The sequence below is a fragment of the Dissoconium aciculare genome (assembly GCF_010015565.1).
Source record: "Dissoconium aciculare CBS 342.82 unplaced genomic scaffold K489scaffold_14, whole genome shotgun sequence".
NCBI lineage: Eukaryota > Fungi > Ascomycota > Dothideomycetes > Mycosphaerellales > Dissoconiaceae > Dissoconium > Dissoconium aciculare.
The window spans coordinates 640560-664309 of NW_022984964.1; the positions used below are offsets into that span (position 1 = coordinate 640560).

Sequence of the window (23750 nt, forward strand, 5' to 3'; positions counted from 1 at the left end):
AGAGCACATTCTAGATGCTTAGAAGATCACGGTAAATGATTTTCAAAGTCATGCGGTATGGAGCTAAAGAACAGTGCGCGGCATTTGGAAAAGAAATATTTGCCTCCCTGTTTCAATCATTATCAAGTACTGAGGGGAGGACTTTCGACATAGTCGGATTTGTTCAGGGAGTTGCCCTTCTATCCCTTCGACGGAAACGAGATGCCAGACTTTTTCGTGTATAGATTGTGGCCTTGTTGATTGTCATATACATGGGAGCGTCTCCCAGAAATTAGAATATTCTATGTAGAAGAAAAATAAAAAAATGCAATCGCATCGTCTCTAGGAACCCGCCATATGCCATGACTCGGATGTGAACGCGCAAAACAGTTGATCACACGTGCCAAAAAAGACAGCAGAATGTTAAGATAATCATCGCCGTCTTGCAGCGTTCAGATCATCTCCATCCACCATGCAATACTAGTCCAAAGTACAAAGGAAACCAACACCGAAAAGGCAGAGATGAAAATTTCCCCACCTCATGCCGCCACGAAGACCCAAATCAAAAAGAACACCATCAAGACTCCAAACATCTGCGCAATCAGCCAGCGATTGCCCTGTACTCGGCTCCAATATCGTAATAGCTCCCTCTGTGCGCCTTCCACGTTGTCCACCACATCATCTGTATTTGCGTCGATTCGCTGGATCTGCTCTGCCTGCTCTGATACCATCTGCGCGAGTTGTCCGAAAATCCCACCAAGCTCGTTGATTGTCCGCTCAATCGCTTCAATCGCTTCGCCTCGCTGGTTGATATAGCTGTTGCTCGTTGCACCCTCTTCGAGAAGTTGGAGCTGCTGTTGTTGTTGCGCGCTGCTGCCGCCGCCGTAGAGCGCCGATGATGTGGTCGGTTCGAGGGTGAGGAGGTCGGAGGAATGGCCTGGTGGTTTGGGACTGTTACGACCGTTTCGCGTGGTGGTTTGGTACAAGGGAGAGTCGCTTCGCGCGGAGGCGCTCAGATGTGCTGCGCCGGCGATGCCATTGTGTTGTTGCTGGGAGACTGCGCTGACGAAATTATCTTGTCGACTTCGGCTCGCCTGGATGTTCTTTGTGCGCACTTCGAGGACCTCTTTGAAGTTCACGCCGACATCCGCGAGCCGGCCTTGTAATAATACCACGACATTTTTGTTGTGCTCCCCTTCCTGATCGGCGCCCGTGGTGGATTTCGGATTCGCGCCGCCACTGACCGTCTTTTGTAATTGCTGTAGCGCACCAATTTGTTGGTTCAGTCCTGCAAGGTCTTGCTTGATGACGAAAGTCAATTCCGCAATTTCGACCGGCCGGTCGTCGAAAAGTGTTTTGCGCTTTGCGAGCTCTCCTAGCCGTTGTAGCTTGCCGACTGTCGCGCTGATACCACGTCCGATGGCAGCTGCATTGCGCGCAAATTCGCTTCGTTGTTTTCGCGTCGGAGGTGTGCTAGTACCGTTTGGTAAGGATAGCAGAGGCTGTGCTTGCGCGGATCCTGGTTTCCGCTGTCGCGCGAGTGATTTCTGTGCCTGTGCGAGGATGGAGCGGAATTCAGGAGTGCGGTCCTGAATAGAAGAGTGATGAGAAGACATGCCAGGCGAGTGAATCCGGAAAAGAGATTGCTGTCTCGTCGAAGGGGTTGTGTTCATGCGCTGGAAGATTCGCTTCTTCACTTTCGATGACAGTTGGTATAGAACGGCGGCACAAGAGACGAGTTTAAAGAGTGTCCTGGTGGCTGTTATTCCTGCTCAATAAGCGGATGGTCGTATGGGCGCAATTGAGGATCGATGCTGCTGCGGTATCATGAATATCTATCTGCAGGATATTGTGTGATGCTCCACGAATAGGTACCCAGGCTGCGAACCCTGAGGCCACGACGACGACGCGTCGATAAAACATCCGGTATACTTTATCGTATGCTCTGTAGGGCAAACGGTACGGAGAGCTGGAACCGCGATTTTCTAACGGTCACGTGACTATCTTGCGAACGGAATCGAACCGCACGATCTGGGGATAATTCGGCTCGATGTCGGCGAAGGCTCCGTTCAGATACGTCGGCGGCACCACTCCGCCCTTCTGCAATCCCACCATCGTATTTTCAATGCACCTTACGTCCTTGAGCAAAGTGCGAACACTAACCATGGGACCGCTGCAACCATTACGAAAGGGAGGTGCCATTAGAGCAAACGGCCAGATTTGAAGTGGGCATTCTTCCGGTCTTGCCCATTGACGATTTGTTCCCCTCACCCGAATCTCTCAAAAGAGTCTCTCCAATCCAGTCTAGTCATGCCGCTCACGCGCCGTTCTCTTGATTTACTGTGGCTAGCAAAATTGCAGCGCGCGAAAACATGCATGATAACCGGTGACCGCTACGTGCGTCCATGCATGGCTGCTGGACGGAGGAATTCGAATGCATGCTGAAACTCTAACACCCCTCAATTCCATCAGCTTGTTGCCGCGCTCGAGATTTGTCTCGATCGTAACACCAAGCGCCGATTTGGCATTTGTGGCTGACTGGCGCAGTTGTCCAGATGACTGCGGCCGCGATATGGCTGCCATGATGGAGCACATATCGGCGTGTCCATGACGCGCGTGCGCTTCCCGGTCGCATGAGGTATGGACGGAGATCATCACCGACAAAGCGGAGTGGAACAGCCCGGGCGCGTTGATCTACAGACATGCAGATGACTCACATCATGTGCGATTTCTGGGATCGGCAAGACGCTAAATTCAATAGGAGGGCCGATCGCCGTGTAAGGATACCTAGGTAGTCTGTTGGGAAAATCTTGTCCGAATTAGCTTGTTAAGTTTGTGTCAGGGCGTCTTCCTCTCGTTGCTTCGCCATCCGGGCAGGGGTGGAATTCGCCAGACATATATGTATGCTCGGTTCGATTCATCATTGCGTAATCCCGAGGTCTGGAACTGTGGACAGTACTGTCTGAGCATGGCGAGAGCCCGATCAGTGCCGAGTCAGTTGAGGTCTAGTGCTAGGTGAGATCTAGTACTGCAGTACGAGACATGGGCTGTGTGCTAGGCAGCGGAATCATCGCCCGCCCCGCTTGCAGTCAGTTTCCACACTGCTGCATCTCTGCGTTTGACATTGCTTGCACTTCATTGACAGTGTCCTCTGCTCCGCCTCATATCGTTGCGCGTGGGGGTTTCCTCTTCCGGGCTCGTAACCTCAAGTACGAAAGCTTGATTATGTTGTACTCGCGCACCCTCCGGCTTCTGTCTGTATGTCATCGGAGAGGGGAAATTCACACTCGTGCACCATCGGATCCTGACCCCGACCTCTGGCAAAAATTTCCTGTGAGTGCGGCGGCGCTCACTCCGACTGCCTGGTCACCGTGAACCTACAAAATTGCTTCCCGGTTGTATCTCCGCCCAACCGAATACGTTGCAGAGGGGAATAACCCCCTCACTGACGACTCTATGATATGTCTTTAATCGCTACGGCTTCCCAGAACGAGGGCGAGGGGAATGACAGTGGTCCCGGGAGTTCTGCCAAATCCAAACGTCGCCAAACTGTATCCGCAGCATGCGAGCGCTGTCGGAAACACAAAATCAAATGTGACAACCAACGCCCTGTCTGCTCGCCCTGTCAACGCCGCAATCAGAAATGCGAATTTGTCACGAATGCCTCCGAGACCCGGCGCGATGCTCGCAAAAGAAAACTCGACGAGGTCGAGCAAATTATCCAGCTCCTTAGTGAGGTATTGTCCAACGCCGACGACGCTGCCATCGATGCGATCCGGACCCAACTCCGCGCCGGCGGGAGTCTCCCAGATGCATTGCGTCAAGTGACAGGTTCGGGACCATCGCGATCTCAAATATCATGGCCGTCAGCACGGCCGAGGCAGCGAACGTCCGTCGCCCACGAAGACGATCTGGTCTCCTCGCCAGTCGGCTCCCAATCCGAGTTGGACGAAGACCTCCCAACCCAACACACACGGCTGCAGAGAGTCGACAAGTCTCGGAGTGAAGCCCAACTACATGATACGTTCATCCGCGTACTTGCTCAGAGCACAGCGTCTTTATTCAGGATCTTGTCTGTCGGTTGCTTTGTATTGCAAACGGAGCAGGGCATGCGGACGTCGATGACGGCGGAATCTCTGTTGGCCTCGCGTGACTGGATCATCACTCCAGAAGTACTGGATCATGTGATCTGTGGTACGGCGGTAGACAATATCTCCACCCACGGCATGGCAAGTGACAGATATACTCTGCAGAACACTGCCACCGACACGAAAGACGACTTTGTTCGTCAATCCATGCAACACGAATCTGTCCGCAGCCATCACCATCAATATGATACCCACCCTCGACCTCTATTTCAGGTGCAAGCTTCCAGGTGGACCGTCTTGCTCATTAGCGAAACATCAGCCTCGCACCTAATCTCGACATTCGTGACTGGCCCCAATTCATACTGGCGATTGGTCGAGGATGACCTCTTCATACGTGATCTCAATCAGGGCAGACCGGGACATTCCAGTCCCTCGCTGTACTGCAGCGCTCTACTCGTCAATGCAGTTCTCGGGTTCGGATGCGTGAGTAAATTGAGTACCATCAGGCATAAATTCACCCAGGACTGACATCTCCTAGCTTTTCGCCGAATGTAACGAAGCAGTCGACATGCCTGATGACTTATACTCGCGCGGGGACCGCTTTTACAAGGAAGCTTTGCGGCTGTGGCAATTGGAGCAAAAGACGGGCCACTCCTCAATTGTCAATATGCAAGCATTGCTGGTGTTGGCATTGCAGTAAGTTCGACAGCCGAGCACCTGAGAGACGAGGCTACCGAACCATTTCAGTTTTCGAACGGAACTGTATGCTGATACCACTCAATCTTCTAGGGCGATTCTTCGCGGCGATTCGGAAACCGGAAATAATCTCATTCGTGCAGTCTCGATCATGAATCGCTTACTGCCCCGGCTGAATCCATATCCAAATATGGATCAGAACTATTTCGAACAAGCCCGCGCCCGAAGCTGCGTCGCCTCTGCAGCGGTTTGGTTTCACATGTACGTTGCGGGGAGAGTGGACCGTCCATATCGATGCCATGTGCCCCTGTCTGTGATGTTAATGAACACGAGGACTGATCTGGCCTGTGCAGGTTACATAGCCTCGACATGCTCCACAGCACCAGCACACTCAATGTTTCTTTGCATGATGCTGTTGATTTACACCACTGGTTGCCAGACACAACGGAACAGTGGCAATTATATCCGTATCTCCCCGAGGGACAGCCATTCCGCCGAAACGCGCTCTTACATGCTCGAACCACCTTGACACAATTTCAGTGGGATGCGATACATGCACTATCGACCACTGGCACGCTCAGAGCGCATAGGATAGAGACAGTCCAGGCCGCGGTCAAAGGGATAGAAAGCATCAACTCATGGGTTGACGGTCTCCCGGAGTACCTTAAATACAATCGCACAATGCCGCTGCCATTATACGAATTTCAGTACGTCGCGAGCGTGGACTTTGGTTGAGAGCTATCGCTAGCGAATACTGACATATTTTCTTTCGAATCAAAGTGCGCAGATACACTCGATGCAAATGGTGCTTTTCAGTCACCTACTCGAAGCTTCTGGCCGCGGTTACGATATCAGTGCTACATACGACCGTGAAGCCGACACGATCATGACCTACGATACTTGGCCAGAGACGCAATCACTCCGCGCACAGCTCCTCCCCGTCCTTTGTCAATCCGCCACAGCGCTGCGAGACTTCCGCATTCGATACGGCTGGAAAGTGCCGCCCGCATGTCTATACCAACAAGCTGCGATGACTTGCATGATTCTTCTCGTCGAGCTTCAACGAAACCTACTACATCCTTCAACACAGGCCGAATCCTCCCAATTGGTATCCGCCATGTTTGCGCTGCAAACCACCACGAGCCGCCACAGTGCAGAACCACAAACCCAGAGGTCCAGCTCTCAACCCTTGAAAATGGAACTGTCGCCATCCGCAATACCATCCACCCACCAGCTCACTCCGACTAGTTTCTCACCCCTCCCTTCACTTCAGGCTCTCCAGTTGCCCTCGCTCTCCTCCCGTCACTCGTCTCACAGTCCGCAACAGTCTTTACACTCCCCACAACCATCACAACCATCCATCTCTCAACCCATGGAGGCATTTGAGGAGAGTTTCCGCGCTCTACTAGCATGTGCCCTGCAACTCAAAGCATCGCGGGATGCAATGCACCATATGTGCGCTCTGGCCGCAGAATTTGAAATCCCTCTTCCTAGCCGCACGCAGCAGATGCTGGACCTCGTCGCGAAGGAGTCGAGCCATTGGGCGACTTGGCAGAATGAGAGGAATCGGGAAGCTGATGGTGAGGGAAGTGGGAAGGGTTTCAGGGGACTGGTCAGGAGATTACTTGAGAAAGGGGCGAGAGGACTGGGAGGAGAGTAGTGAGGTCTTCACAGCGAGCGAGGATCATTCCGCTGGGACGACAATGATCCTTCGGCCTTTGGGGCTCATGACTCATCATGACAGAGCAACCAAGGTAAACGATGAAAGAAACCTGACAATGTCTCGGTGACATGTCATATCGTTTCTAAAAGTGTCGGACATATACATATTCACCAACAGTATATATCGTGTATCACCTCATTTGACACAGTAAGATATGTTTCGCACCAAAGGTGACCTATCGGAGAAGGAGTGGTGGAGGTTCGATGTATGTCAAGTAGGCGAGCGACGAAGGAAACGGACGGTGCTTGGTGGGCGTGACAGCAGGGAGGATTCGTACCATTCAATAATCCATAATGGTCGTCTCACACGCAACCCTAATCGGCGGGATTTCCGTACAGATGCTGCCAACTTTTATGAAGATCTATGTATACATACTACACATCGGGCAACGTCTGTCTGACATACATAGTTATGGATGAGTTATGCGGCAGGGCCGGGGACTGTACTTACCTAGGCACTATATGTCTAGGTAGGTAGGTAGGTAGTAATGATATGTATGTTCACAGTCTTTCCTCCTGCTAGATGTGCAGGCATAAACAGGGAATATAGTGAGTAGTAGAGGTTATGTAAATGTACGTAATACGAGCATGCAGATACATACACGACCATGCCCGTGTACAACCAAAGCACAGCACAGCCCGAGCGTCGTCATAATCTGCGCTGGCCGCGGCTGAACTTGGATCAGCCCATGGCCAATCCCGCTTTCTCCGCCTGAGCCTAACTCACCTGCAGTACATAGGCAATCCTTCCAGTCCACTCTACGAACACACCGAAGCCCATCATCTACAACGACCACGACCACGACCACAACCTCTGCCTCGCCGACGACACCGACAAGATCTTCTACAAACAGCATACCACTGACATCGATTAGAGCGCAGCAGCACCACACATTCTAATACGCCGTCTCGAGTCTTGCCGCGGTCCGACATGATCTGCGCCTGAACGGAACCCCTTCACCGAGCTCTGCTCCCGTCCTTGAACCATAATAACCACACCTTGAGACCGACAACATGTCGCGTCCGGGTCCTAATAATCCCCCTAATAATGGGCAACAGCCGCCAGTATCATATCGGACGGTACCGGGGCGTAATCGCACACAGAAATGGCAGCAGGCCCGAACGGTCGACTATGGCGGCGATGATTGGGGAGGATACGACATCTATGACGAATACATGGACGACTTGCCTGAACAGCAACAGGCGCGATCGCCAACCTCATCGCAGTATCCATCATCACGACAGCCGACATCTCCGCCAGCTCAGTATCCCCAACAGCCGCAGCAACGCTTGCCTCGGGCCAATAGCTTCGACCGCGGCGACGAAGGCCGCGCATTCAGTGCGAACCCGTCGAGCGCATCACAAAATCGACCATATGACGCTCGCGTTGGTACTCGATCCCCCGAGGTTCCGGATCGTAATCCTAATCGACCACGCGATTTCTCGGACCCCGAATATGTCCCTGCACCGTTGAACACTCGTGTTTCGGTCAGTGGTCCACGCCAGAGCCCGGAGAATCAGCAGCGCAACTCGACCACGTCACCTGTAGCTTCTCCGTCCAGCGCTTCGGCAGATTCGCCTGACAAACCGCTCCCTTTCATCAGACCGAGTGATATTTACAAGCGAATGGCAGAAAGTAAGGCTCGGGAATCGTCGGACGTGGAGAAGAGCACGCAGCCAACACCGGACTTTGTTCAAAGAGAGACCGGAGCAAGTGGCAGCATCGCGCCGCCAATCGCATCGTCTGGATTTGGCCGTTCCTCGCCGCTCAACTCGGTCGCTGAGGGCCGGGAATCAATACCGTCTTCACCAACAAGCTTGACAGGTCCCAACAGGATATCTCAGCCACTGGGACCGCTTGCTTCAGCACCCCTTGCTGAGGGAACGCCTACGACATCCGGCACATCTACGATTCAGCCAGCATCTAGCCTCCAGCACTCACCTTCGGTGGGATTCCGGTCCGCAGTGGAGCAAGCCTTCGATCGTAACAATGCCAGCCTCTCACGCGACGGTTCACAATCCACTACTGCTGGCAGCGGTGTTCACCGCAGCGACACCACTTCAACCGGGACAACCAATATCAGCCCGATTATCAAGCAGGAACCATCGTTCCCATCAACCAGTACAACATTGGCAAATGCGGCCCTTCCAGGCTCAACTCAAAAGCCCTCGGATGCACCCGCATTGCAAAGTAATCGCGGCTCGATCATGCGTAAGAAGTTGCCTGGATCTGGTAGTACCATCACCAGTTCGGCTCCACCGATACCTGCACCGATCGAAACATCTTTTGAGCCGGGCTATCGACGTAGCTTGGACCCGCCTGCTTCTGGAACCACTCCGATACATCATCCGGTGGTGGTCGAGTCGTCTCCTAGCTCCAAGCGTCTGAGCGGACCGATGGTTGCGGAGACAGTCGGTGGCGGAGAAGCAGAGGGTGAGAAAGGACAAGCAAATACACTATCCGAAGCTCCGCCTCCGGCACCCATCTCGAAGGATGGGGAAGTAAAGGAAGGTGGTGGAATCATTCCTCTGTCTCTACGCATTGGAAGTGATTTGAGCCTACGTGAGGCTGATTTAGTCGACAACATCAACGGCAAAAGCACCACTTCGCCAATCAACGTCACCGGTGAGAAGCTTTCCACCCCGACTATCACCGAAGCTGTGCGTGCGAGCCGACATCTCTTCCTCGACAATCACCCTAGTACCCCTGGTGCGCCTCCGAGCCCCATTGCCTCCAAGAACATCGCCGCCATCGGCTCTCCGTCACCAACACAAAGCCCTCGCAGCAACAGCCCTACCAAAGGCCGAGTTCGCGACTTGGCGGAGAAGATTGAGACGCGCTCCCGTAGAGGTTCTGCCTCATCAATTGGCAGCGTGTCTTCTCTGACAAAGAGCGCAGCTAATGAGATCGCCGGTGCTTCCATCGCAGTGTCGGATGCTTTCCCACGACCTGATGCGGCAACGCGTGAGCCTTCTTTCGTGAAGCCAGATATGCCCGGCGGGTGGATCAGCTCTGCTCCCACGCCTGCTACTGAGGTTCCGCCTGTAATGACTGCCGATATCTCTCCCTCTCTCGCGCAGTCTGATATCACGCCCACGACTAAGAAGGTGCAATTGCAGGAGATCACACCCTCTTTCGCACCGACCTCTACCTCTAAGGCTTCGTCTGGTGCAGAAGATGCTACTGTTGCGAGCGCTCTCGATGCTGTGAAGAACGCTGGAGCTCAACTTGGCTCTTCTCTCCTTGCCACAGTAGGACTCGGCCATGAATCGAAGGACTTCGGAAACCCTGCAACCGGTGTGTCTTCCGGCTCCAACGCCACTCCGTCGAAGCCATTTGTTGGACAGCGGAGTGCTGCGCCACCACCCTTGGATCGCTTTGACTCGGATGATACTGTCGAGGCACAATCATCGACTGCTTCTTCATCTATCAAAGAGGATGCGCCTGCGCCTCTCCGTTTGAACTCCAATGCTAAAAACCTATCCAACCCTCCTCCCACAGGGTCGAATAACGCAACTAGCTTTTCACCGATACAGCCCACCCAAACAAGCACAAGTACAGCTAGTCCCACTGACGAGACCAGCAATGAAAGCGATCGCCTTCGCAGAGAGATCGTCCGAAGCCTGGATGCCAGCACCCATAATACCCCAAGCAAGTTGGATAGTGATTCCAATAAGACCGAGGCTGCGAAGGACGATCGACAAAGGATTCAGGATGCTCTTGACGCCTCAGCAGCCGCTGCCTCTTTCAAAGGTCTAGACGCCAAGCCCATCCTCGATCAGCGATTCTCATGGGAGTCACGACCAGCTCACAAGCAACAAGCTAGTGTGTCGGAATATCTTTTGCCAAAGTCATCTTACACCCCAAGATCTCGTCCGACTTCCCCTTCAGCTTTGAAGACTTCGTTTGGTACAGACGCAGCAGCCGCCAGGGAAGAGACAAAGAGCCCTGAGATCAAGCCTGTCGCTGCCTATGAACGTCCCCGCAACAAGGAGCTCAATGTCGTCAACGCTGAAGTGGAGGCGGAAAGTCCTGCAGCTGAGACTACGCCTAAAGTAGTCGTACCCTCTATCGAGACCACGGAGGACGGTACCGAGGCAGCCCTCCCGCCGTTGCCGCTACCAAAGATTGCGACGAACCGAAGCCAGGAGAACCTTCTACCTGCTTACATCAACAAGTCGGCGCATTCACCAGTGTCCCTGCGGTCGCCCTCGCCGAGTGGCTCAGACAAGGGTGATCTGCGTCCGACTTCGTACTACCTCAGTGATCTTTCGCCGGAAGCCCTTATCAATGATGAGACCGAGCACGGCATCGATATTGTTGCTTTGCGTAGCGATAGTGTTGCAAGCAGCTACGTCGCGGACGACTTGCCTGACCATGCAGAAGATCCATTGGACAATGCCGATGCCGCGTCTCAGTTCACAGCAGCTCCAACAATAGTTCCTACGTCTGCGCCCTCAGCACCAGCTATCCCTGCCTTCAAAACCATTCTCGCGATCCCGGATGCGCCCTCCCGTATCGCTACCTACACCGCTACCCGCCAAACCTTCAGCAACATGAACACCGGCCTTGATGCCTGGATCACCGGCATGATCGCCCGCAATCCGGCATACGAAAACCTTGAGCCTGCCCCGCCTCAAGCCATTCCAAGCGGTTCTGGCGCTCTCGGGACTCTCCGTCGTGTCGCCGTTGGCGCTGCAGGCAGCAGTGGCGGCGCTCACGGTCACCATCGCCAATCTCCCAGCATCACCCTCGGTAAACTCGCGACGCGCTTCGGGGGCGGTGGAGCTGGAGGGGCTAACGACGACGACACCGGCCGCCCAGGCTCGCCGAGTCCTCACCACAATCAGTACCCGGATCCCGGGACCGCGGCTTCTCAAACACCTGCTACTGCCGGCCCTAGCAATTCTGCTTCTGCGGCTTCTCCTGGCATGGCCAAGGTCGTGGATATGGACAAGATGCAGCAGCGCGGAAAAGATTTCATGAAGTCGGCGGGTGTATTCGGCGGGAAAGCGCAGGCCGGCGCTCTTGGATTGCTTGCGAAGGGGCGGAATCGGTTGGCTGGTGGTTCGGAGAGGAGTGGGAGTGGTGGAGCTGGGAATGCGGGCGGAAAGGTAGAGTGATGACCCTTTCATTTGTTTTCCCCTTGCTTACACTTTGCGTTCAATGTCCTTGTTTCCATTGCCCCTTTGTCGTGTTCTTCAGCCCCTTGAACCTTTTCCACACCCCCTTCATGGCAAATCGGGTCAGATCGACGAGCAGTGGAGGCTTCAGGAGATCCCGTGCACTCCAATCGAAGCAGAAAATTCCAAAAGGAGACACGCCAGAATGCATCTATTTCTTCTCGCGCTCTATTCTTCGACACGACAGATCAGCTGAGACCCACTTTTCTTCTCTACACAGATGATCTGAAGTCGAGAGGAAACCGCCCGCCTCAGAAGGACCAAGAACCGATCGTTACAAACTAGCGAAAGGCGAATGGGTTGCGCGAAGAAAAGAAGATTGGAAAACATCATCTACTTGCACTGTTATCTCTTATCACGATACCCTATTGGATTTTGTTCCATTTCACTCCTGTCGATTTTTATCAAAGCTTCTTTCTTCTACCACATGTTTGTCAGACCTCAGAATGGGTTTGCCTGTTTCGTGAAGGAAACCTTGCAGGGACCGCCGATACATGTGCGTGGGTTGATGGAAGTCACCTGCGTGCTCCACCAACAACACCACATCGAGTTTCTCATTCGGCCCACCATGCCCACAAACTTGCTTTCCCATGTTCTTCTTACCCTTTTTTTCATTAGCTCTACCACACAGAACAAGACATTCAGTGTCACCCATCTCCTGTCAGAACCCCTCACACACAAAAAGTCCATATGCTTATGTAAATTTTTCTTCAGGTCTCTTCTTCCTCTCCAGTGCAGTCCAGTCCTCTATCCGCTGCTGCCAGCGCCAATGCCAACGCCATTCCCAATCGGAACGTCTCAACGCCGACCTCTGCGTCTACGTCTACCGCGGGCATTGCTCCGTCTAACACCAATACGCCCGTGACATCTTCCTCGCGAAAAGATCATTTGCTTGCGTCTCCCCTCTCTTCCCATCCTCCCACAATCTCGACTACAGACCTAGCTCTGGTGCCTGTACATTCCTCTGACCTCCCGTCCCATCAATCTGCCCGTGAGGCAGAAAACGTGGATCCTCGCGCCTCCGTGTCGAGCATTCCGAATGCTGTAACGGAGACTGCTTCTTCGTCTCGCGATGACCTTCGAAGACGGAGCTTGCTTGGTGCGTTTCGGAGAAGATCGGCGGACATCAGGAACCTGGAGGCGGAGTCCTTGGCCGAGAGTGCGAAGTCTTCGTTGAAAGGAAATGACCAGGACGGGCAAAATGGGCTGCGGAGCGATTCGCTCGATGCGGGTGAGCTTGCAGTGCTCGCGGCGGCTGCTAGAGTGGTAGAGGACGCTGGTGGCGAGACCACTGTCGATGGCAACGGACGAGGTGAATCTTCGCTTGAGAAAGTGACGACACAAGAGAGTGTGCACGGGTCTTTCGAGACGGCCGCGGAAAATGCCACGGTGCCTGCCCGAAGAACCACCTTTGATGCCACTTCCGATGCCGACCGAGGTCGTCAGTCCGTCACAGATATGCCACGCCCTGCTCGCGCACTGACGACCATCGTCGGCGGCCGCCTCAAGTCCGAGAACTCAACTTCGCGCTCTCCACATGGCGCTGGACGACGATCTCGGCCTACGAGTGAAATTATGGAGAAAGGATTCCTTAGCAAGCTGAAGAATTTCTCCCGAAGAATCAGTCTCGTGGCACCCGACGACAAGAAGTCGCAAGAAGAACTCGGAACTGTTCCTGCAGCCGAACCTGGTCTCGTCCGGACAGACAGCGATGGAATCATCGGGTCCATGTCCCTAGATGGCTGGGATCAAGATGTCGAATCCAAATCAGAACAAAATCGCCTGAGCCGCATCGGCGCACCCATCCTCCCCTCCGCCGCCGACAACAACACAGCGCCGCCATTTGAGAACGCACGCGAAACGACCCCTGCGCACACACCCTCCGGCAAACCCATAAGAGTCGCCCCTCCAATCCCCATGAACCCTCCGCGCCGATTCGAATCATGGGATGCCCCCGATGCGGATCTCCCACCGCGCACGCCACGCAACAATTCTGCGACTAGTGCGCTCCTTGCCGGTGCGCGTCTGGGGATCCTGCCTAGTCCTGCGACGACGATGCATGAAGGTTCTAGTCCGATCAAGAGAGCCCTACACTCTAGTGGTGGTGAGGATCGCGCGAGAGCGAAGGAACTCGGAGGTCTGCCGGATGTCAACGAGGGAGAAGCCGGTGAAAGCGTTGACCGTGTTGGCGAGCGCAAATTTGGAAATCGGCTTGTTGAGGAACAGAGCGAAAATGTCGCCAATGTTGCTCCTGTTGTTCCTTCTCCAGAGGCCGAAGGAGCGAAATCTGCCGTTGTCACGCATGCACGAAGGACGAGCGATCTTACAACTTTGCCTAGTCAGCGACGTACGGCGCCGAACTCGCCTGCGATGGAGACAAGCGAATCCCTCGCACGTGTTTTGGCGCAGTTGAGGGATTCTCAAGGGCGGGACCTTACCACTACTCCTCCCCGCCGTGACAATGACGGTCAACAGGAAATGACGGCTCCAGTTGCCGAGACATCAGCGTCGAGAGAGTCTCCTGTAAAAACGATGGTGCCGATAATGGTAGCTTCGTCGCCACCTCGTGGTGTGTTCGGCGAGACGATGGCCGAAAGTCCGGTTGCAGTCGATGCTACGCGCAAGGAATCCGGTTTTCCAGACGCGCCAGTCTCCCCTACAGTCAGCAATACTATTGATGCAAGAAGCGACAACGTTTCTCCACCTGCTGATGTCAAGATTGCTACGCTGGCTCCAGACGGCGACAATCTGGACAGAATTGTCTCGCGCGACTCCCCAGTATCTAGCCTTGGAGAGCCTTCTCCTCCCGCTGAGGAGAAGATACCTCCACTTGCGCTGGAGGACACACGTCAGACCGGCAACCTCGCACAGCTGAAGGAGGTGCAAGCGTATCCGCCCCCTGCAGCGCAGCCAAACCAACAATATGTACGAAACCCTGCCGCAATCGTCCGTCCGTCTATGCCTGATCGGCCGATGTCATTTGCACCGCAGCCTCGTGATGCCAACGGCCGTTTGATTCCAGAGCAGATCAACACGACTCGGACTTTCCACGATCGCGATCCCGAGACGCCAGCTCCGAATGTTGATCTATCAGACCTCACTGGCCCACCTGTCGGAAGCCCACCATTTCAACAGCATCCTGCACTCCGAGGGACCGCTCCAACTGCCATGGGAAGCGAATATGCCGATCTCCGCTCTTCAAATGCAGCATCGGGCATCAGCCCGAACGAGCCTGGGCGGGATCCTGCACAGCGGTCACAATCGGGATTCTTCCGTAGTCGTGCATCGTCGTCTGGTCCCAACACACTCGCTGCGGCTAGCAATATCTCGGATCTTCATGGTCTTGAGGATGTGCATGCCGCCCAATTTACTGAAGTCGATATCGATGCCGAGCCCACTGCGCAGGGAAAGCCTTCCAAGCAACAGCGAAATAGTATGTGGAAGTCCCTCGGCACAAAGCGTGGATCGGAGCAAGGCAGAGCGGACGCCGCGCCGGAAGGTGTCTCAGGAACCGAGCTGCGCCAGAATTCGGCTGACGCGAGCAAACCTCTTGATGAGGCGCCTCGGCCGAATACATTGAAGAAACTGCAGCGCACGTCTTCTTCGCCAGCGACATCTCAGGTCGATCTCAAGCCCAATAAAAAGCGCTTCTCTGGCTTCGGCGCACTATTCGGACGCTCAGATGCCGCCAAGGACGTGGTTTCATCCAAGCCAAAGTCCAATCGCTTGACCAAGCGGGACACCAGACAGGATTCAGGTTCCCAGGATGTCCTACCCAGCGGCACTGTTGTGGGCCACGTTGACAACTATCGAGCATTCGAGGCTTTGCAGCGGCAGAACTCGGATGATGTGTCTGCTATGCAGGGCAAACAAGTCCCAAGACGATCGGAGAGTAATGATCAAACTTTACCTGTTCCCGACGGTTGGTTCGATGCGAATCCTCTTCCTGAGCAGCAAGGGCCTGTGCGTGCGCAATCGACAACACGACCTGGCTATCGCCAAACGTACACTGGAGGCTCGAGTACTCTGGAGGGCATTCCTGAGGCGTTCCGACCCGTGAGTGCCTCTTTCGTTGGATCGGTGGATCCCATCGGGCCTCCCGTTGAATCTCCACAGCCGGCACAAGGCGCTTTCGCCAGCACTAGCAACCCCATCATCAACACGCGACCTGTGCCGTCTCAAGCTGCGCAAGCTCAACGAATCAGCCCTGAGCAGTATCAGCAGCAATATGATTACTTTCAGGGTCTGCAGCAGGCTCCACCGGCAGGCGCCGAGAGGACTCAAAGCGGTGCTCAGAGTTTGGACATTCCCCGAGGTCAAGCGCAGTATGAGTATGAGTATGGACCGGAGGATCAGCATGCGGATCATCAAGGCTATAACGAAGCATCCGCACGTCAGCAAGCACCCTGGGCCATTGCGTTACCCTCTGGCGCGCCGCAGAATGGACAGGCACGTCCTGGATGGCAGGGCCGTCCAGAGAGTTATGTTCAAACACCGGCAGAGTTCTACCGTCGAGGTCCACCCGAGGGTCTGACTTCCCCAGCCCGAGTCTCGCCTGGCGAGTATCCTACCTATGTCGATGAAAGGTCGCAAGGTCCTGTAGACTATTCTCAGTCGCAAACCAACCAAACCTCTGCCTACCAACAACTTCGGCAGAGCCAACAACACTACCCACAGCAACAACCAAAACAACAATATTACCAGCAACGTCAGCAACCACCGGCTCGCGACTATCAGCAGCAAATTCGCCGCACACAGCCCTCACAGGACTACTACGCTCCTTCACACGCCTCCCTCGCGCAACAACAGCGCTTCTACGCCAGCAACACCAACGACTACGATCCAATCTACGATCATGCTCCCATGTACACCCAAGAAAATCGCCCTCCAGCACCACCCCGCCAGCCCAGTGGAGGACGAATCTACCACGACCCTACCCACCACCATCGCACAGCAGGTTTCCCAGAACACGGTGCTCCACCGTTTCGAAGAAATACCAGCGATGAAGTGGTTCCTATGCGAGGCGCGAGTTATCCTGGCCAGGAATGGGAGCCCTCGCCGCCGCCGATGGCAGAGGGGAGATACCCACATTCTGGGAGGATGACGGGAGGCGAACATGAATGGAGAGGTTAGGCACCTTTGTAAGACTTTTCGGAATAGAGATTTGTTTTCACATGCCGCGTTTACCGGCATTTTCTTTTTGATTGGGCGTGTATTGGATGGATAAAGATGTGTTTTGTAAGATGAATGGCGTTTCTTCTATTTTTCGATTCAAGGTGCGACAAGGGGTCGTTTGCTCACCGGGCGACTACAGCCTTTCGAGATTGGTGCACTGGTATATACTTGAGCGAGTCTACAATATAGAACGAAACCCTCAGTCCGAAATTTCCGCCGTTGTCCCTGCAGCATCCGCTGAGCGTTGTATCACCTGGTGCCATTTGATTCGATGGACTCCAGCACAGAGATGATGCGCTGCTACGGGTTGTGCACGATAGATGTCTGCTCCAGCGATGATCAGACGCCGCGTGATGTCCATGAGTCCCAGGCCGGCTGCAAGATGAACAACTCTGCCACATGAGACCTCGTTGTTATGTGAGTAGTAGAGGTCCGCTGAATCCAACTCGTGGAAACCAACATTAGGATTGGCGCCATGAGCAAGAAGAAGCATGACCATTGCCTCGTTGAGGCCTCGTACAGCATAAACTAAGGGTGGAATGAATTCTCGCGCGAAAGTCGGGTCGTAGAAGATCTGGGCGTTATCGGGATTCCTCGGGTAGCCTGGACGATCACCCTCTTCGAAATCGCATTGTACGCCTTGGGACAGGAGACGCAGCGTTGCGGCAAAGTCGCATTGAAAGACGGCCCAGCCAAGCTCGACGGTCTTGAGAGCTCGGCGGGATCGAGGTTTCAGCAGTTCCCAATCCGGCGGCTCACGCTTTGATTTAAGCCTCCGTGCCAACTTTCCGAAATCAAACGCGCGTTTATGTACGATGCCGTCCTTGTCGGTCCAGCTCCATCTCCAGATATCTGGTTCTGGCCGAACCTGCTTCGCAATCCATGGGGGGTTTACAGGTGGCACAAATGCAGCGATGCGTTCTCTCGACGCAATGTCAGTCCAATCAACGCCAATGAAGAAGTCATGGGATCTGATGTCCAACAGACCTGACGCTCCGAGTCGTGCTGCTGGGTTCTTTTCGAGTAGTTGGAGCAGAAGTGTTGCGGCACTTGATGGAATCTCAGGGCGACTGGGAATTACGAGTGGGCGGGTCGAGCGTATTCGAGATATATAAGTGTCAACGTCTTCGTCATAGAATGGTGGTAGACCGTAAAGCATTTCGAATAGAGCCGCCCCTATCGACCAAGCGGCTGGAATGATCAGCTGAAGATCAAGTACTCTAATGGCCATCACACTACTCACCCGTTGCTTCATTGGGTGTGGGATCCACAGAACTTTCGGGAGTAAGGTATCTACTCTGCTGCCAATATTCAAGATTGGTGTCGACGGCATCTTGACGATACCCATACAATCTGAAGTCGCATATCTTCACATGTCCCAAGCTGTCGAGCATGACTTTTGTAGGACGGACGTCGTATCCAGGAAAGCCGTGGTTGGACAACCCTTCCAGTGCGTGCATGAGCTCTGCAATATAGATCCTTGATTTGTCGACACTAAATTGCCGCTCTTGCTGCAGATAGTAGAACAATTGCCCTCCGCCAACAAATGGCGAAAGTATAGAGTCTCGCCCGTGTAAAACAATATTCTCATAGAATGCAGCAACAGGCATATCGTAAGCAAATACGGGAAATGGTTTGCGCTCAGAGTGTGTATTCGCGGGGATGTTCGTCAAGTATTGAATTGCGTACTTCTGCACGGTCTCCATCTGTCCTGGGCCAATGTACTTGTGGGTCACTCTCCAAGGACAACAAAGTCTGGCATCATAGAAATCCTCTCGCTCGGATCTCTCACAGAACGCGAATCCAACCGCAACCTTGGCACCGCTGTTGCCGGGGACGTCGTACCATTGCGAGTCAAGTCGAGCGCTTTCGAGTCTAGACTCCAGATCTTGAAACACTGGAACATCCCCCAGGGGCACTGATATATTCAGCGAAAAGGTATTCGAGCCTTTCAGGTTGAGGTTGAAAGATATTTGAACCTGATGTACCGGACGGAACACCTCGAACTCCTGCAGCGGTTGCTTGCAAACCCACTGCGGGCGTAACGAATGCGAGGTTCGGTAGAGCGCGAGATCGCAAGAGATCTGTGATTGATCGCAGGTGATGACGACGCTCCCCCAGTGGCATCCTGTCGGTGAAAACAAATCATTCTCACCTAACTTTGCCGTTTCGATCGGCAGAACTAGTTCGTGTAGTTGCAAGTATAGGGTCTTTGGTCCGTTTTGGTCGCCGTCGGCATCTTCGGCCTGCAGATGCCGGAGTTCTTCCCAACGCGTGGAAGCACACACTGGCTTTTTCCGCCATTTACTTAGAAGTGCTGGCATCGCCGAGTCTTGAAAATTTGATCAAAACTTCTGGCGTATTGCAGGGTGAAGGATGCACAACAAGACTCGTCCGCTGTTGCTGTGCCGGAAGAGGCGCAGCATCAGGACCTCCCGCACCTGCATGCGACGTCACGGCGGGACAAAACGCCCGCCCAAGCATAGGAGAGAGTCATTGAGATCTCATATGTACTACGAGTAATAATACAAGCATCTGGTTGACGTTGAAAGTTGTGACAATCAGGATGATCTTCAACAATCCGAGCCAGGGGACATCGTCGAATCGACCACGCAGTGTTCTGCTGATCAAGCGTATGGGCTGGCCCATCTGAACCTCATTCGATGACACGACGAGTAGCACAATGTGTATTGTATTCGTCATGTAAGGCATGTTCTCGGAAACGATATCGCATGGTATCTTATGACTTAGCATACAGTATCCGCTTCACTACCCGATGCCATGTCATCCGATTCGCAGCAGGACATCGATAGTCCGGCGGATCTGTAAAACACAGATCCGCGCCAGCATCGATCAAACGACGAGTGATCTCTTCATTTTCAAGCGCTATCGCCAGCTGTACGACTGTTCCACAAGGGACTACATGACCTTTGTCATTTTCATCGGGGATCTCCTTGTCGTGCAGCTCATGATAGGCTGCATTCACGTCGGATCCGTATTCGAGAAGCAATTCTACCATTTCCTCATTTCGGTTAACGATTGCGAGGACTAGTGGTGGCATGAAATCTTCGCTTGAGAACTCATAATCACTACCAAATTCGCAATCTCCCGATTAACTTCTAGGTTCGCAGTGCTCTTCTGGGCTGTCGTCGCTCTCAAAATTGCAATGAGCTCCTTGCGACAGAAGCTCCTTTGCCGTTGTTATGTCATTTTTGCTGACTGCGTTTCGAAGGGAAATTGTTTGAACGATTCTTTCAACATCGACAGCCGCGAGATTGCGAGAATGTAGCCACGACGATATCTCTCTGCGTTGCGGCATTTCTGGCTGGAATACAAGGTTGGATTTGTGAACACGAATGCCGCAGAATTCGGTGTACGCTGAGGGTACGTAGTCTTTGATTTCCTCAACTATGGGACATTCAGCCCGAGGAAGCATCTTGACAACGCGCTCTCGTGAGGTCAGCCATGTCCAATCAACATCAGTAAAGAAGGCATGTGATTCAATATCTGAGAGATTCAAGTTTCCGAAACGATGACAGGGATTCTTGCGTAAGAGCTTGCTGAGCAGGTCGATCGTGCTTGGTGGAAATGTTGGATGAGTAGGAAAACTTATCTCCAGCTCTGAACAGACATTGCGTCTAAAGGCGTATGGGTCGTCGTGATAAAAAGGTGGGATTCCGTAAAGCATTTCGAATAACGCACCTCCCAAAGTCCAAGCGACTATATCATGGTCAGACTTGCTCCTATTTCATCCGCACTCGCAAGAGAAAGACGATACCTGAAGCTGCTGTTGGTTCGGCACCTGCAAACATTTCTGGACAAGGATATCTGTTCTCGTACCAGTCAGCAGTATAGTCCTTGAGCGAATCATTGCTGTGTCGATAGAGATCATAATCGCAGATCATAACGCGACCGACACGATCCAACTTGATGGCCAGGGGGCGAAGATCGTATCTCTTATAGCCGTGCTTTATCGAGATGTCCAAAGTATGAAGAAGCTCTGCAATGTAAAGCCTCGATCGTTCCAGGTCGAAGCGCCGTTCTTTCTGCAAGTAATAAAATAGATGACCGCCTCCAGCATATGACGTGACTAGATGGGCTTTCTCATTTCGATACTCATAGTGTGATGCTGTCGCGATGCGAAAACTATCGGGGGCAATTGCTGGAAATGGGGCGTCTTTGTATTCTGACTTAACAACTTGCTTAACAGCATACTCTTGTCCGCCTATCATCTTCTCGAATTTCATAACATCTCCGTGCGAAGCCATGAGGTAGTAGTCTCTGCAGGATAGTAGATCCTGGCAGGATGCTTCGCCATACGCGAGTCCAATCGCAGTTTTCCAGCCTTCTCCAGGGAGATCTACCCACTGCACCGGAAGTCGAAAATTCTTGAGCTTCATTTCTAGGGAATCAAATGCGAGAACCGAGTCTAGAGACAAAGAAATGTTCCATTGAAAAGCACGCGGCTGGTTCAGATTGAACGAGAAATGTACCTGCTCGATTTGGCGGTGGACATCGAATGTTGGAAGCGGTGTACCGTTGTAGCACTCCCATGCAAAAGGATGAACGTAGGACTGCAATAAAGACAGCGGAGCCTGCGATTGATCACAGGTGATAATGACTCTCAGAAAATCCCCTTTCGAATGCGGTGCAAGGTATCCGTGTTCTGAAATGTATTCGGCAGACGGCCGTACTTCGTAGAGATGTATATAGAGCACCCTCAGGAAGCTCCTTTCGCCATCGGCTTTTCCTGCGTCGAGGGGAGGGACCCTCTCCCAATGCGAAGGCATCTTATACAACGACATTTTTCGCGACGGAATCTTCTTCTCGTCTTAAGGAAAGTCTAATTTGCCAGCGAAACGTTCTCGAAGGCTCAAAGAATGTTAAGGATGACATGCTGGTGCCCGTGCCGCAATATCATGCCGATCATGTGTGGGGCACAACGCTTGTCGGGCTTCCCTCCGAGCAACGATCCATTCTACCCGCGAGGATGCAGAAATATCGTCAAAGCCCGTCTGCTTCTCTCGCTTTCGCACACACGGAAATGGCAGAGCATGCCCAAGAAGAGCAATTATAATTCCATCGAAATATCCTCGTATCTTGCATCATCTACAAATCTCATCGCCCACCCCCACCTCCTATCTCATGCACCACATGCGTCGCATGAACCTCCTGCGGCGTCTTTGTCGGATCATACCTGCCCTCCGGATGCAGCTCGCTGGGAATATCTCGGAAATCCTGCTCCATCATATAATCATGCGGCGGAGTCCGCGATCTGAGCCTCGGAGGTGCCAACGGCTCTGAAGAAGCTTTCTCGGATTCGGACTGCCTGGAGCGGCGTCGTCTGTGGTGGAGAAAGGCGAAGACTCCGCCGACGAGCAGGATCGCGCCGCCGATGCCGCCGCCAACACCGGCACCGATGGCGGCGGAGTTGGTGGTGGTGGGAGCGCCGCCGTTGTTTGAGGTTGTGCTTGAGCCTGAGTTCGAGCTCGATGCCGAATTCGACCCGGGATTTGAAGCAGCTGTTGTAGCGGCATTCGGATTCGCGGCACTCACGAGCGTGGCATAAGTCATGCCCGTGGTAGCCGTGCTGGCACCGGGCACAGAGCGCTGGATCGTGAAATCCTCGCTGGTCCAGTTCTGCGCATAGCCGTCGTTTGCTAGTAACACGAAGACGTTGCCGGTTGTAAGATCCGCCGAGTAGTTATCGACGACCCAATCCCATGTCCATGAACCGGGAGTCAGACTGCTGTTGACTACAAGTCGAATATGCTGTTAGCAGGTTTGATTCGATCGAGAGCGACAGTGTGTATCGTGGAGGCGCATACCAAATATCTGCTTGATCGGCGCGACGTAGCTCACATATTTGTATCGTTGACCTAATGTTATGGTATATAAACCATATTCGTTGGACGTCCATGCGATGCGCTGCGCTTTACCGGTGTTCCAGACATACGTCCCTCCCTGCGCTGGATAGGTGAATAGACCGTCTTCAGCAGCGGCGGCGAGGCTCGCGAATAATAAGGCACAGATGGAGGAAAGCCACATCATAGGAAGTCGTGGCGACGGGTCCTCGCGATATCTCGCACTCGGGGTTCACGACACAGAACTGTTGATGGCCAAGAAAGACGTGAATTTAGAGGAAACAAAAACAATGGCCAGCGAGAAGCTACAGCGCCGAGTCATATTTCGCACATGGGCAGCATTGCGGGCGGCTTGGGAGTGCAAATCAGAGGAATCCATCTCAAGAGGCTCCTCCTGCAAGGTGGTGGCATGATCAAAAGCCATGTCTGCATTGCAGCAATCCTTGCAGGCTTCTGGCCATCCTTCCCCAAGTCCCGGCACCCGTGTTGGACAGCGGCTTCAAAAAGAGTGCTGACTGTATGCAGAGGGAGCGGAATGCCAAGACTCTGTCTCGCTTAACGAACCTACTGTGCGAGCTTCATGTAGATTCTTTGTTGGCCATGCATGGTTGGGTGGCCTTCACAGCCTCCCCGCCAATGGTGGCTTGCAGGTACCGCTGTGTAGAAGACCTGCGATTGCGATGGCGGAGCCCTCTGTTCTTGATACGCGTCGCGCACGCGAATTTCCACGCGTCGCTGAAGCCGAGGACGAAAGTTTATCTGCATGGCATCGTATTGTTCAGGACATGAAGTCGCGATACGATTGCCCGTCAAGATGCGTGACTAGACAACAACAGATTTATTCTTGCTCCCCACGTGGTCGTGTTTACCGTACGCCCTGCATGAAGGAGACCCTCGGCTGCCCGATGATGGAAATTCTGAGTCAGCTATGGGATGTGCTCCGTCATGCCTGAGGCAGCAACGTCTTTTTCTCGTCATCGTGCATTCGCATGACGGCATCGAGTATCACTGAGAAAATCTATGGCAAACAGCAAGTCTTCGA

The 23750-nt window shown here is 53.4% G+C and overlaps 6 protein-coding genes across 6 annotated transcripts; 2 read left to right on the forward strand and 4 right to left on the reverse strand.

The window, feature by feature from the left end:
• Positions 1 to 212: 212 nt before the first annotated feature.
• K489DRAFT_384208 (t-SNARE) lies at positions 213 to 1839 on the reverse strand. Its single transcript, XM_033605804.1, has one exon. It carries the CDS (start codon positions 1593 to 1595, stop codon positions 519 to 521), a length of 1077 nt encoding a protein of 358 aa, XP_033456323.1. The 5' UTR covers positions 1596 to 1839; the 3' UTR covers positions 213 to 518.
• Positions 1840 to 3102: 1263 nt separating this feature from the next.
• K489DRAFT_384209 (uncharacterized protein) lies at positions 3103 to 6693 on the forward strand. The gene is made up of 5 exons (XM_033605805.1): positions 3103 to 4550; positions 4606 to 4763; positions 4857 to 5024; positions 5117 to 5470; positions 5544 to 6693. The coding sequence occupies exons 1-5, from the start codon at positions 3441 to 3443 to the stop codon at positions 6421 to 6423; spliced, it is 2670 nt and encodes an 889-aa protein (XP_033456324.1). The 5' UTR covers positions 3103 to 3440; the 3' UTR covers positions 6424 to 6693.
• A 4769-nt stretch (positions 6694 to 11462) lies between these two features.
• Positions 11463 to 17056, forward strand: K489DRAFT_404508 (uncharacterized protein). Its single transcript, XM_033607121.1, has 2 exons — positions 11463 to 11600; positions 12384 to 17056. The coding sequence occupies exons 1-2, from the start codon at positions 11469 to 11471 to the stop codon at positions 16800 to 16802; spliced, it is 4551 nt and encodes a 1516-aa protein (XP_033456325.1). The 5' UTR covers positions 11463 to 11468; the 3' UTR covers positions 16803 to 17056.
• K489DRAFT_78705 (kinase-like protein) lies at positions 16923 to 19548 on the reverse strand. Its single transcript, XM_033608923.1, has 2 exons — positions 18088 to 19548; positions 16923 to 18035 (listed from the first exon to the last, which is right to left on the reverse strand). Exons 1-2 carry the CDS (start codon positions 19166 to 19168, stop codon positions 17044 to 17046), a joined length of 2073 nt encoding a protein of 690 aa, XP_033456326.1. The 5' UTR covers positions 19169 to 19548; the 3' UTR covers positions 16923 to 17043.
• Positions 19549 to 19956: 408 nt separating this feature from the next.
• Positions 19957 to 21634, reverse strand: K489DRAFT_413195 (kinase-like protein; the record flags this gene model as incomplete). Its single annotated transcript, XM_033608009.1, has 2 exons — positions 19957 to 20564; positions 20623 to 21634. The coding sequence occupies 2 exons, from the start codon at positions 21632 to 21634 to the stop codon at positions 19957 to 19959; spliced, it is 1620 nt and encodes a 539-aa protein (XP_033456327.1).
• A 171-nt stretch (positions 21635 to 21805) lies between these two features.
• On the reverse strand, positions 21806 to 23083 carry K489DRAFT_78702 (uncharacterized protein). The gene is made up of 2 exons (XM_033608922.1): positions 22673 to 23083; positions 21806 to 22600 (listed from the first exon to the last, which is right to left on the reverse strand). The coding sequence occupies exons 1-2, from the start codon at positions 22893 to 22895 to the stop codon at positions 21963 to 21965; spliced, it is 861 nt and encodes a 286-aa protein (XP_033456328.1). The 5' UTR covers positions 22896 to 23083; the 3' UTR covers positions 21806 to 21962.
• Positions 23084 to 23750: the final 667 nt, after the last annotated feature.

What these genes read in the sequence shown, in the direction of transcription:
- K489DRAFT_78705 (XM_033608923.1), bottom strand. Translation starts at nt 19,168, where the DNA reads ATGCCAGCACTTCTAAGTAAATGGCGGAAAAAGCCAGTGTGTGCTTCC. An exon ending in CACACCCAATGAAGCAACGG is followed by an intron (nt 18,036 to 18,087) that starts GTGAGTAGTGTG and finishes TGATCATTCCAG; the next exon opens with CCGCTTGGTCGATAGGGGCG.
- K489DRAFT_404508 (XM_033607121.1), top strand. Translation starts at nt 11,469, where the DNA reads ATGAAGTCGGCGGGTGTATTCGGCGGGAAAGCGCAGGCCGGCGCTCTT. An exon ending in CTGGGAATGCGGGCGGAAAG is followed by an intron (nt 11,601 to 12,383) that starts GTAGAGTGATGA and finishes ATTTTTCTTCAG; the next exon opens with GTCTCTTCTTCCTCTCCAGT.
- K489DRAFT_78702 (XM_033608922.1), bottom strand. Translation starts at nt 22,895, where the DNA reads ATGATGTGGCTTTCCTCCATCTGTGCCTTATTATTCGCGAGCCTCGCC. An exon ending in GCCGATCAAGCAGATATTTG is followed by an intron (nt 22,601 to 22,672) that starts GTATGCGCCTCC and finishes TTCGACTTGTAG; the next exon opens with TCAACAGCAGTCTGACTCCC.
- K489DRAFT_384208 (XM_033605804.1), bottom strand. Translation starts at nt 1,595, where the DNA reads ATGTCTTCTCATCACTCTTCTATTCAGGACCGCACTCCTGAATTCCGC.
- K489DRAFT_384209 (XM_033605805.1), top strand. Translation starts at nt 3,441, where the DNA reads ATGTCTTTAATCGCTACGGCTTCCCAGAACGAGGGCGAGGGGAATGAC. An exon ending in TTGCTGGTGTTGGCATTGCA is followed by an intron (nt 4,764 to 4,856) that starts GTAAGTTCGACA and finishes TCAATCTTCTAG; the next exon opens with GGCGATTCTTCGCGGCGATT. An exon ending in CTGCCATTATACGAATTTCA is followed by an intron (nt 5,471 to 5,543) that starts GTACGTCGCGAG and finishes TTCGAATCAAAG; the next exon opens with TGCGCAGATACACTCGATGC.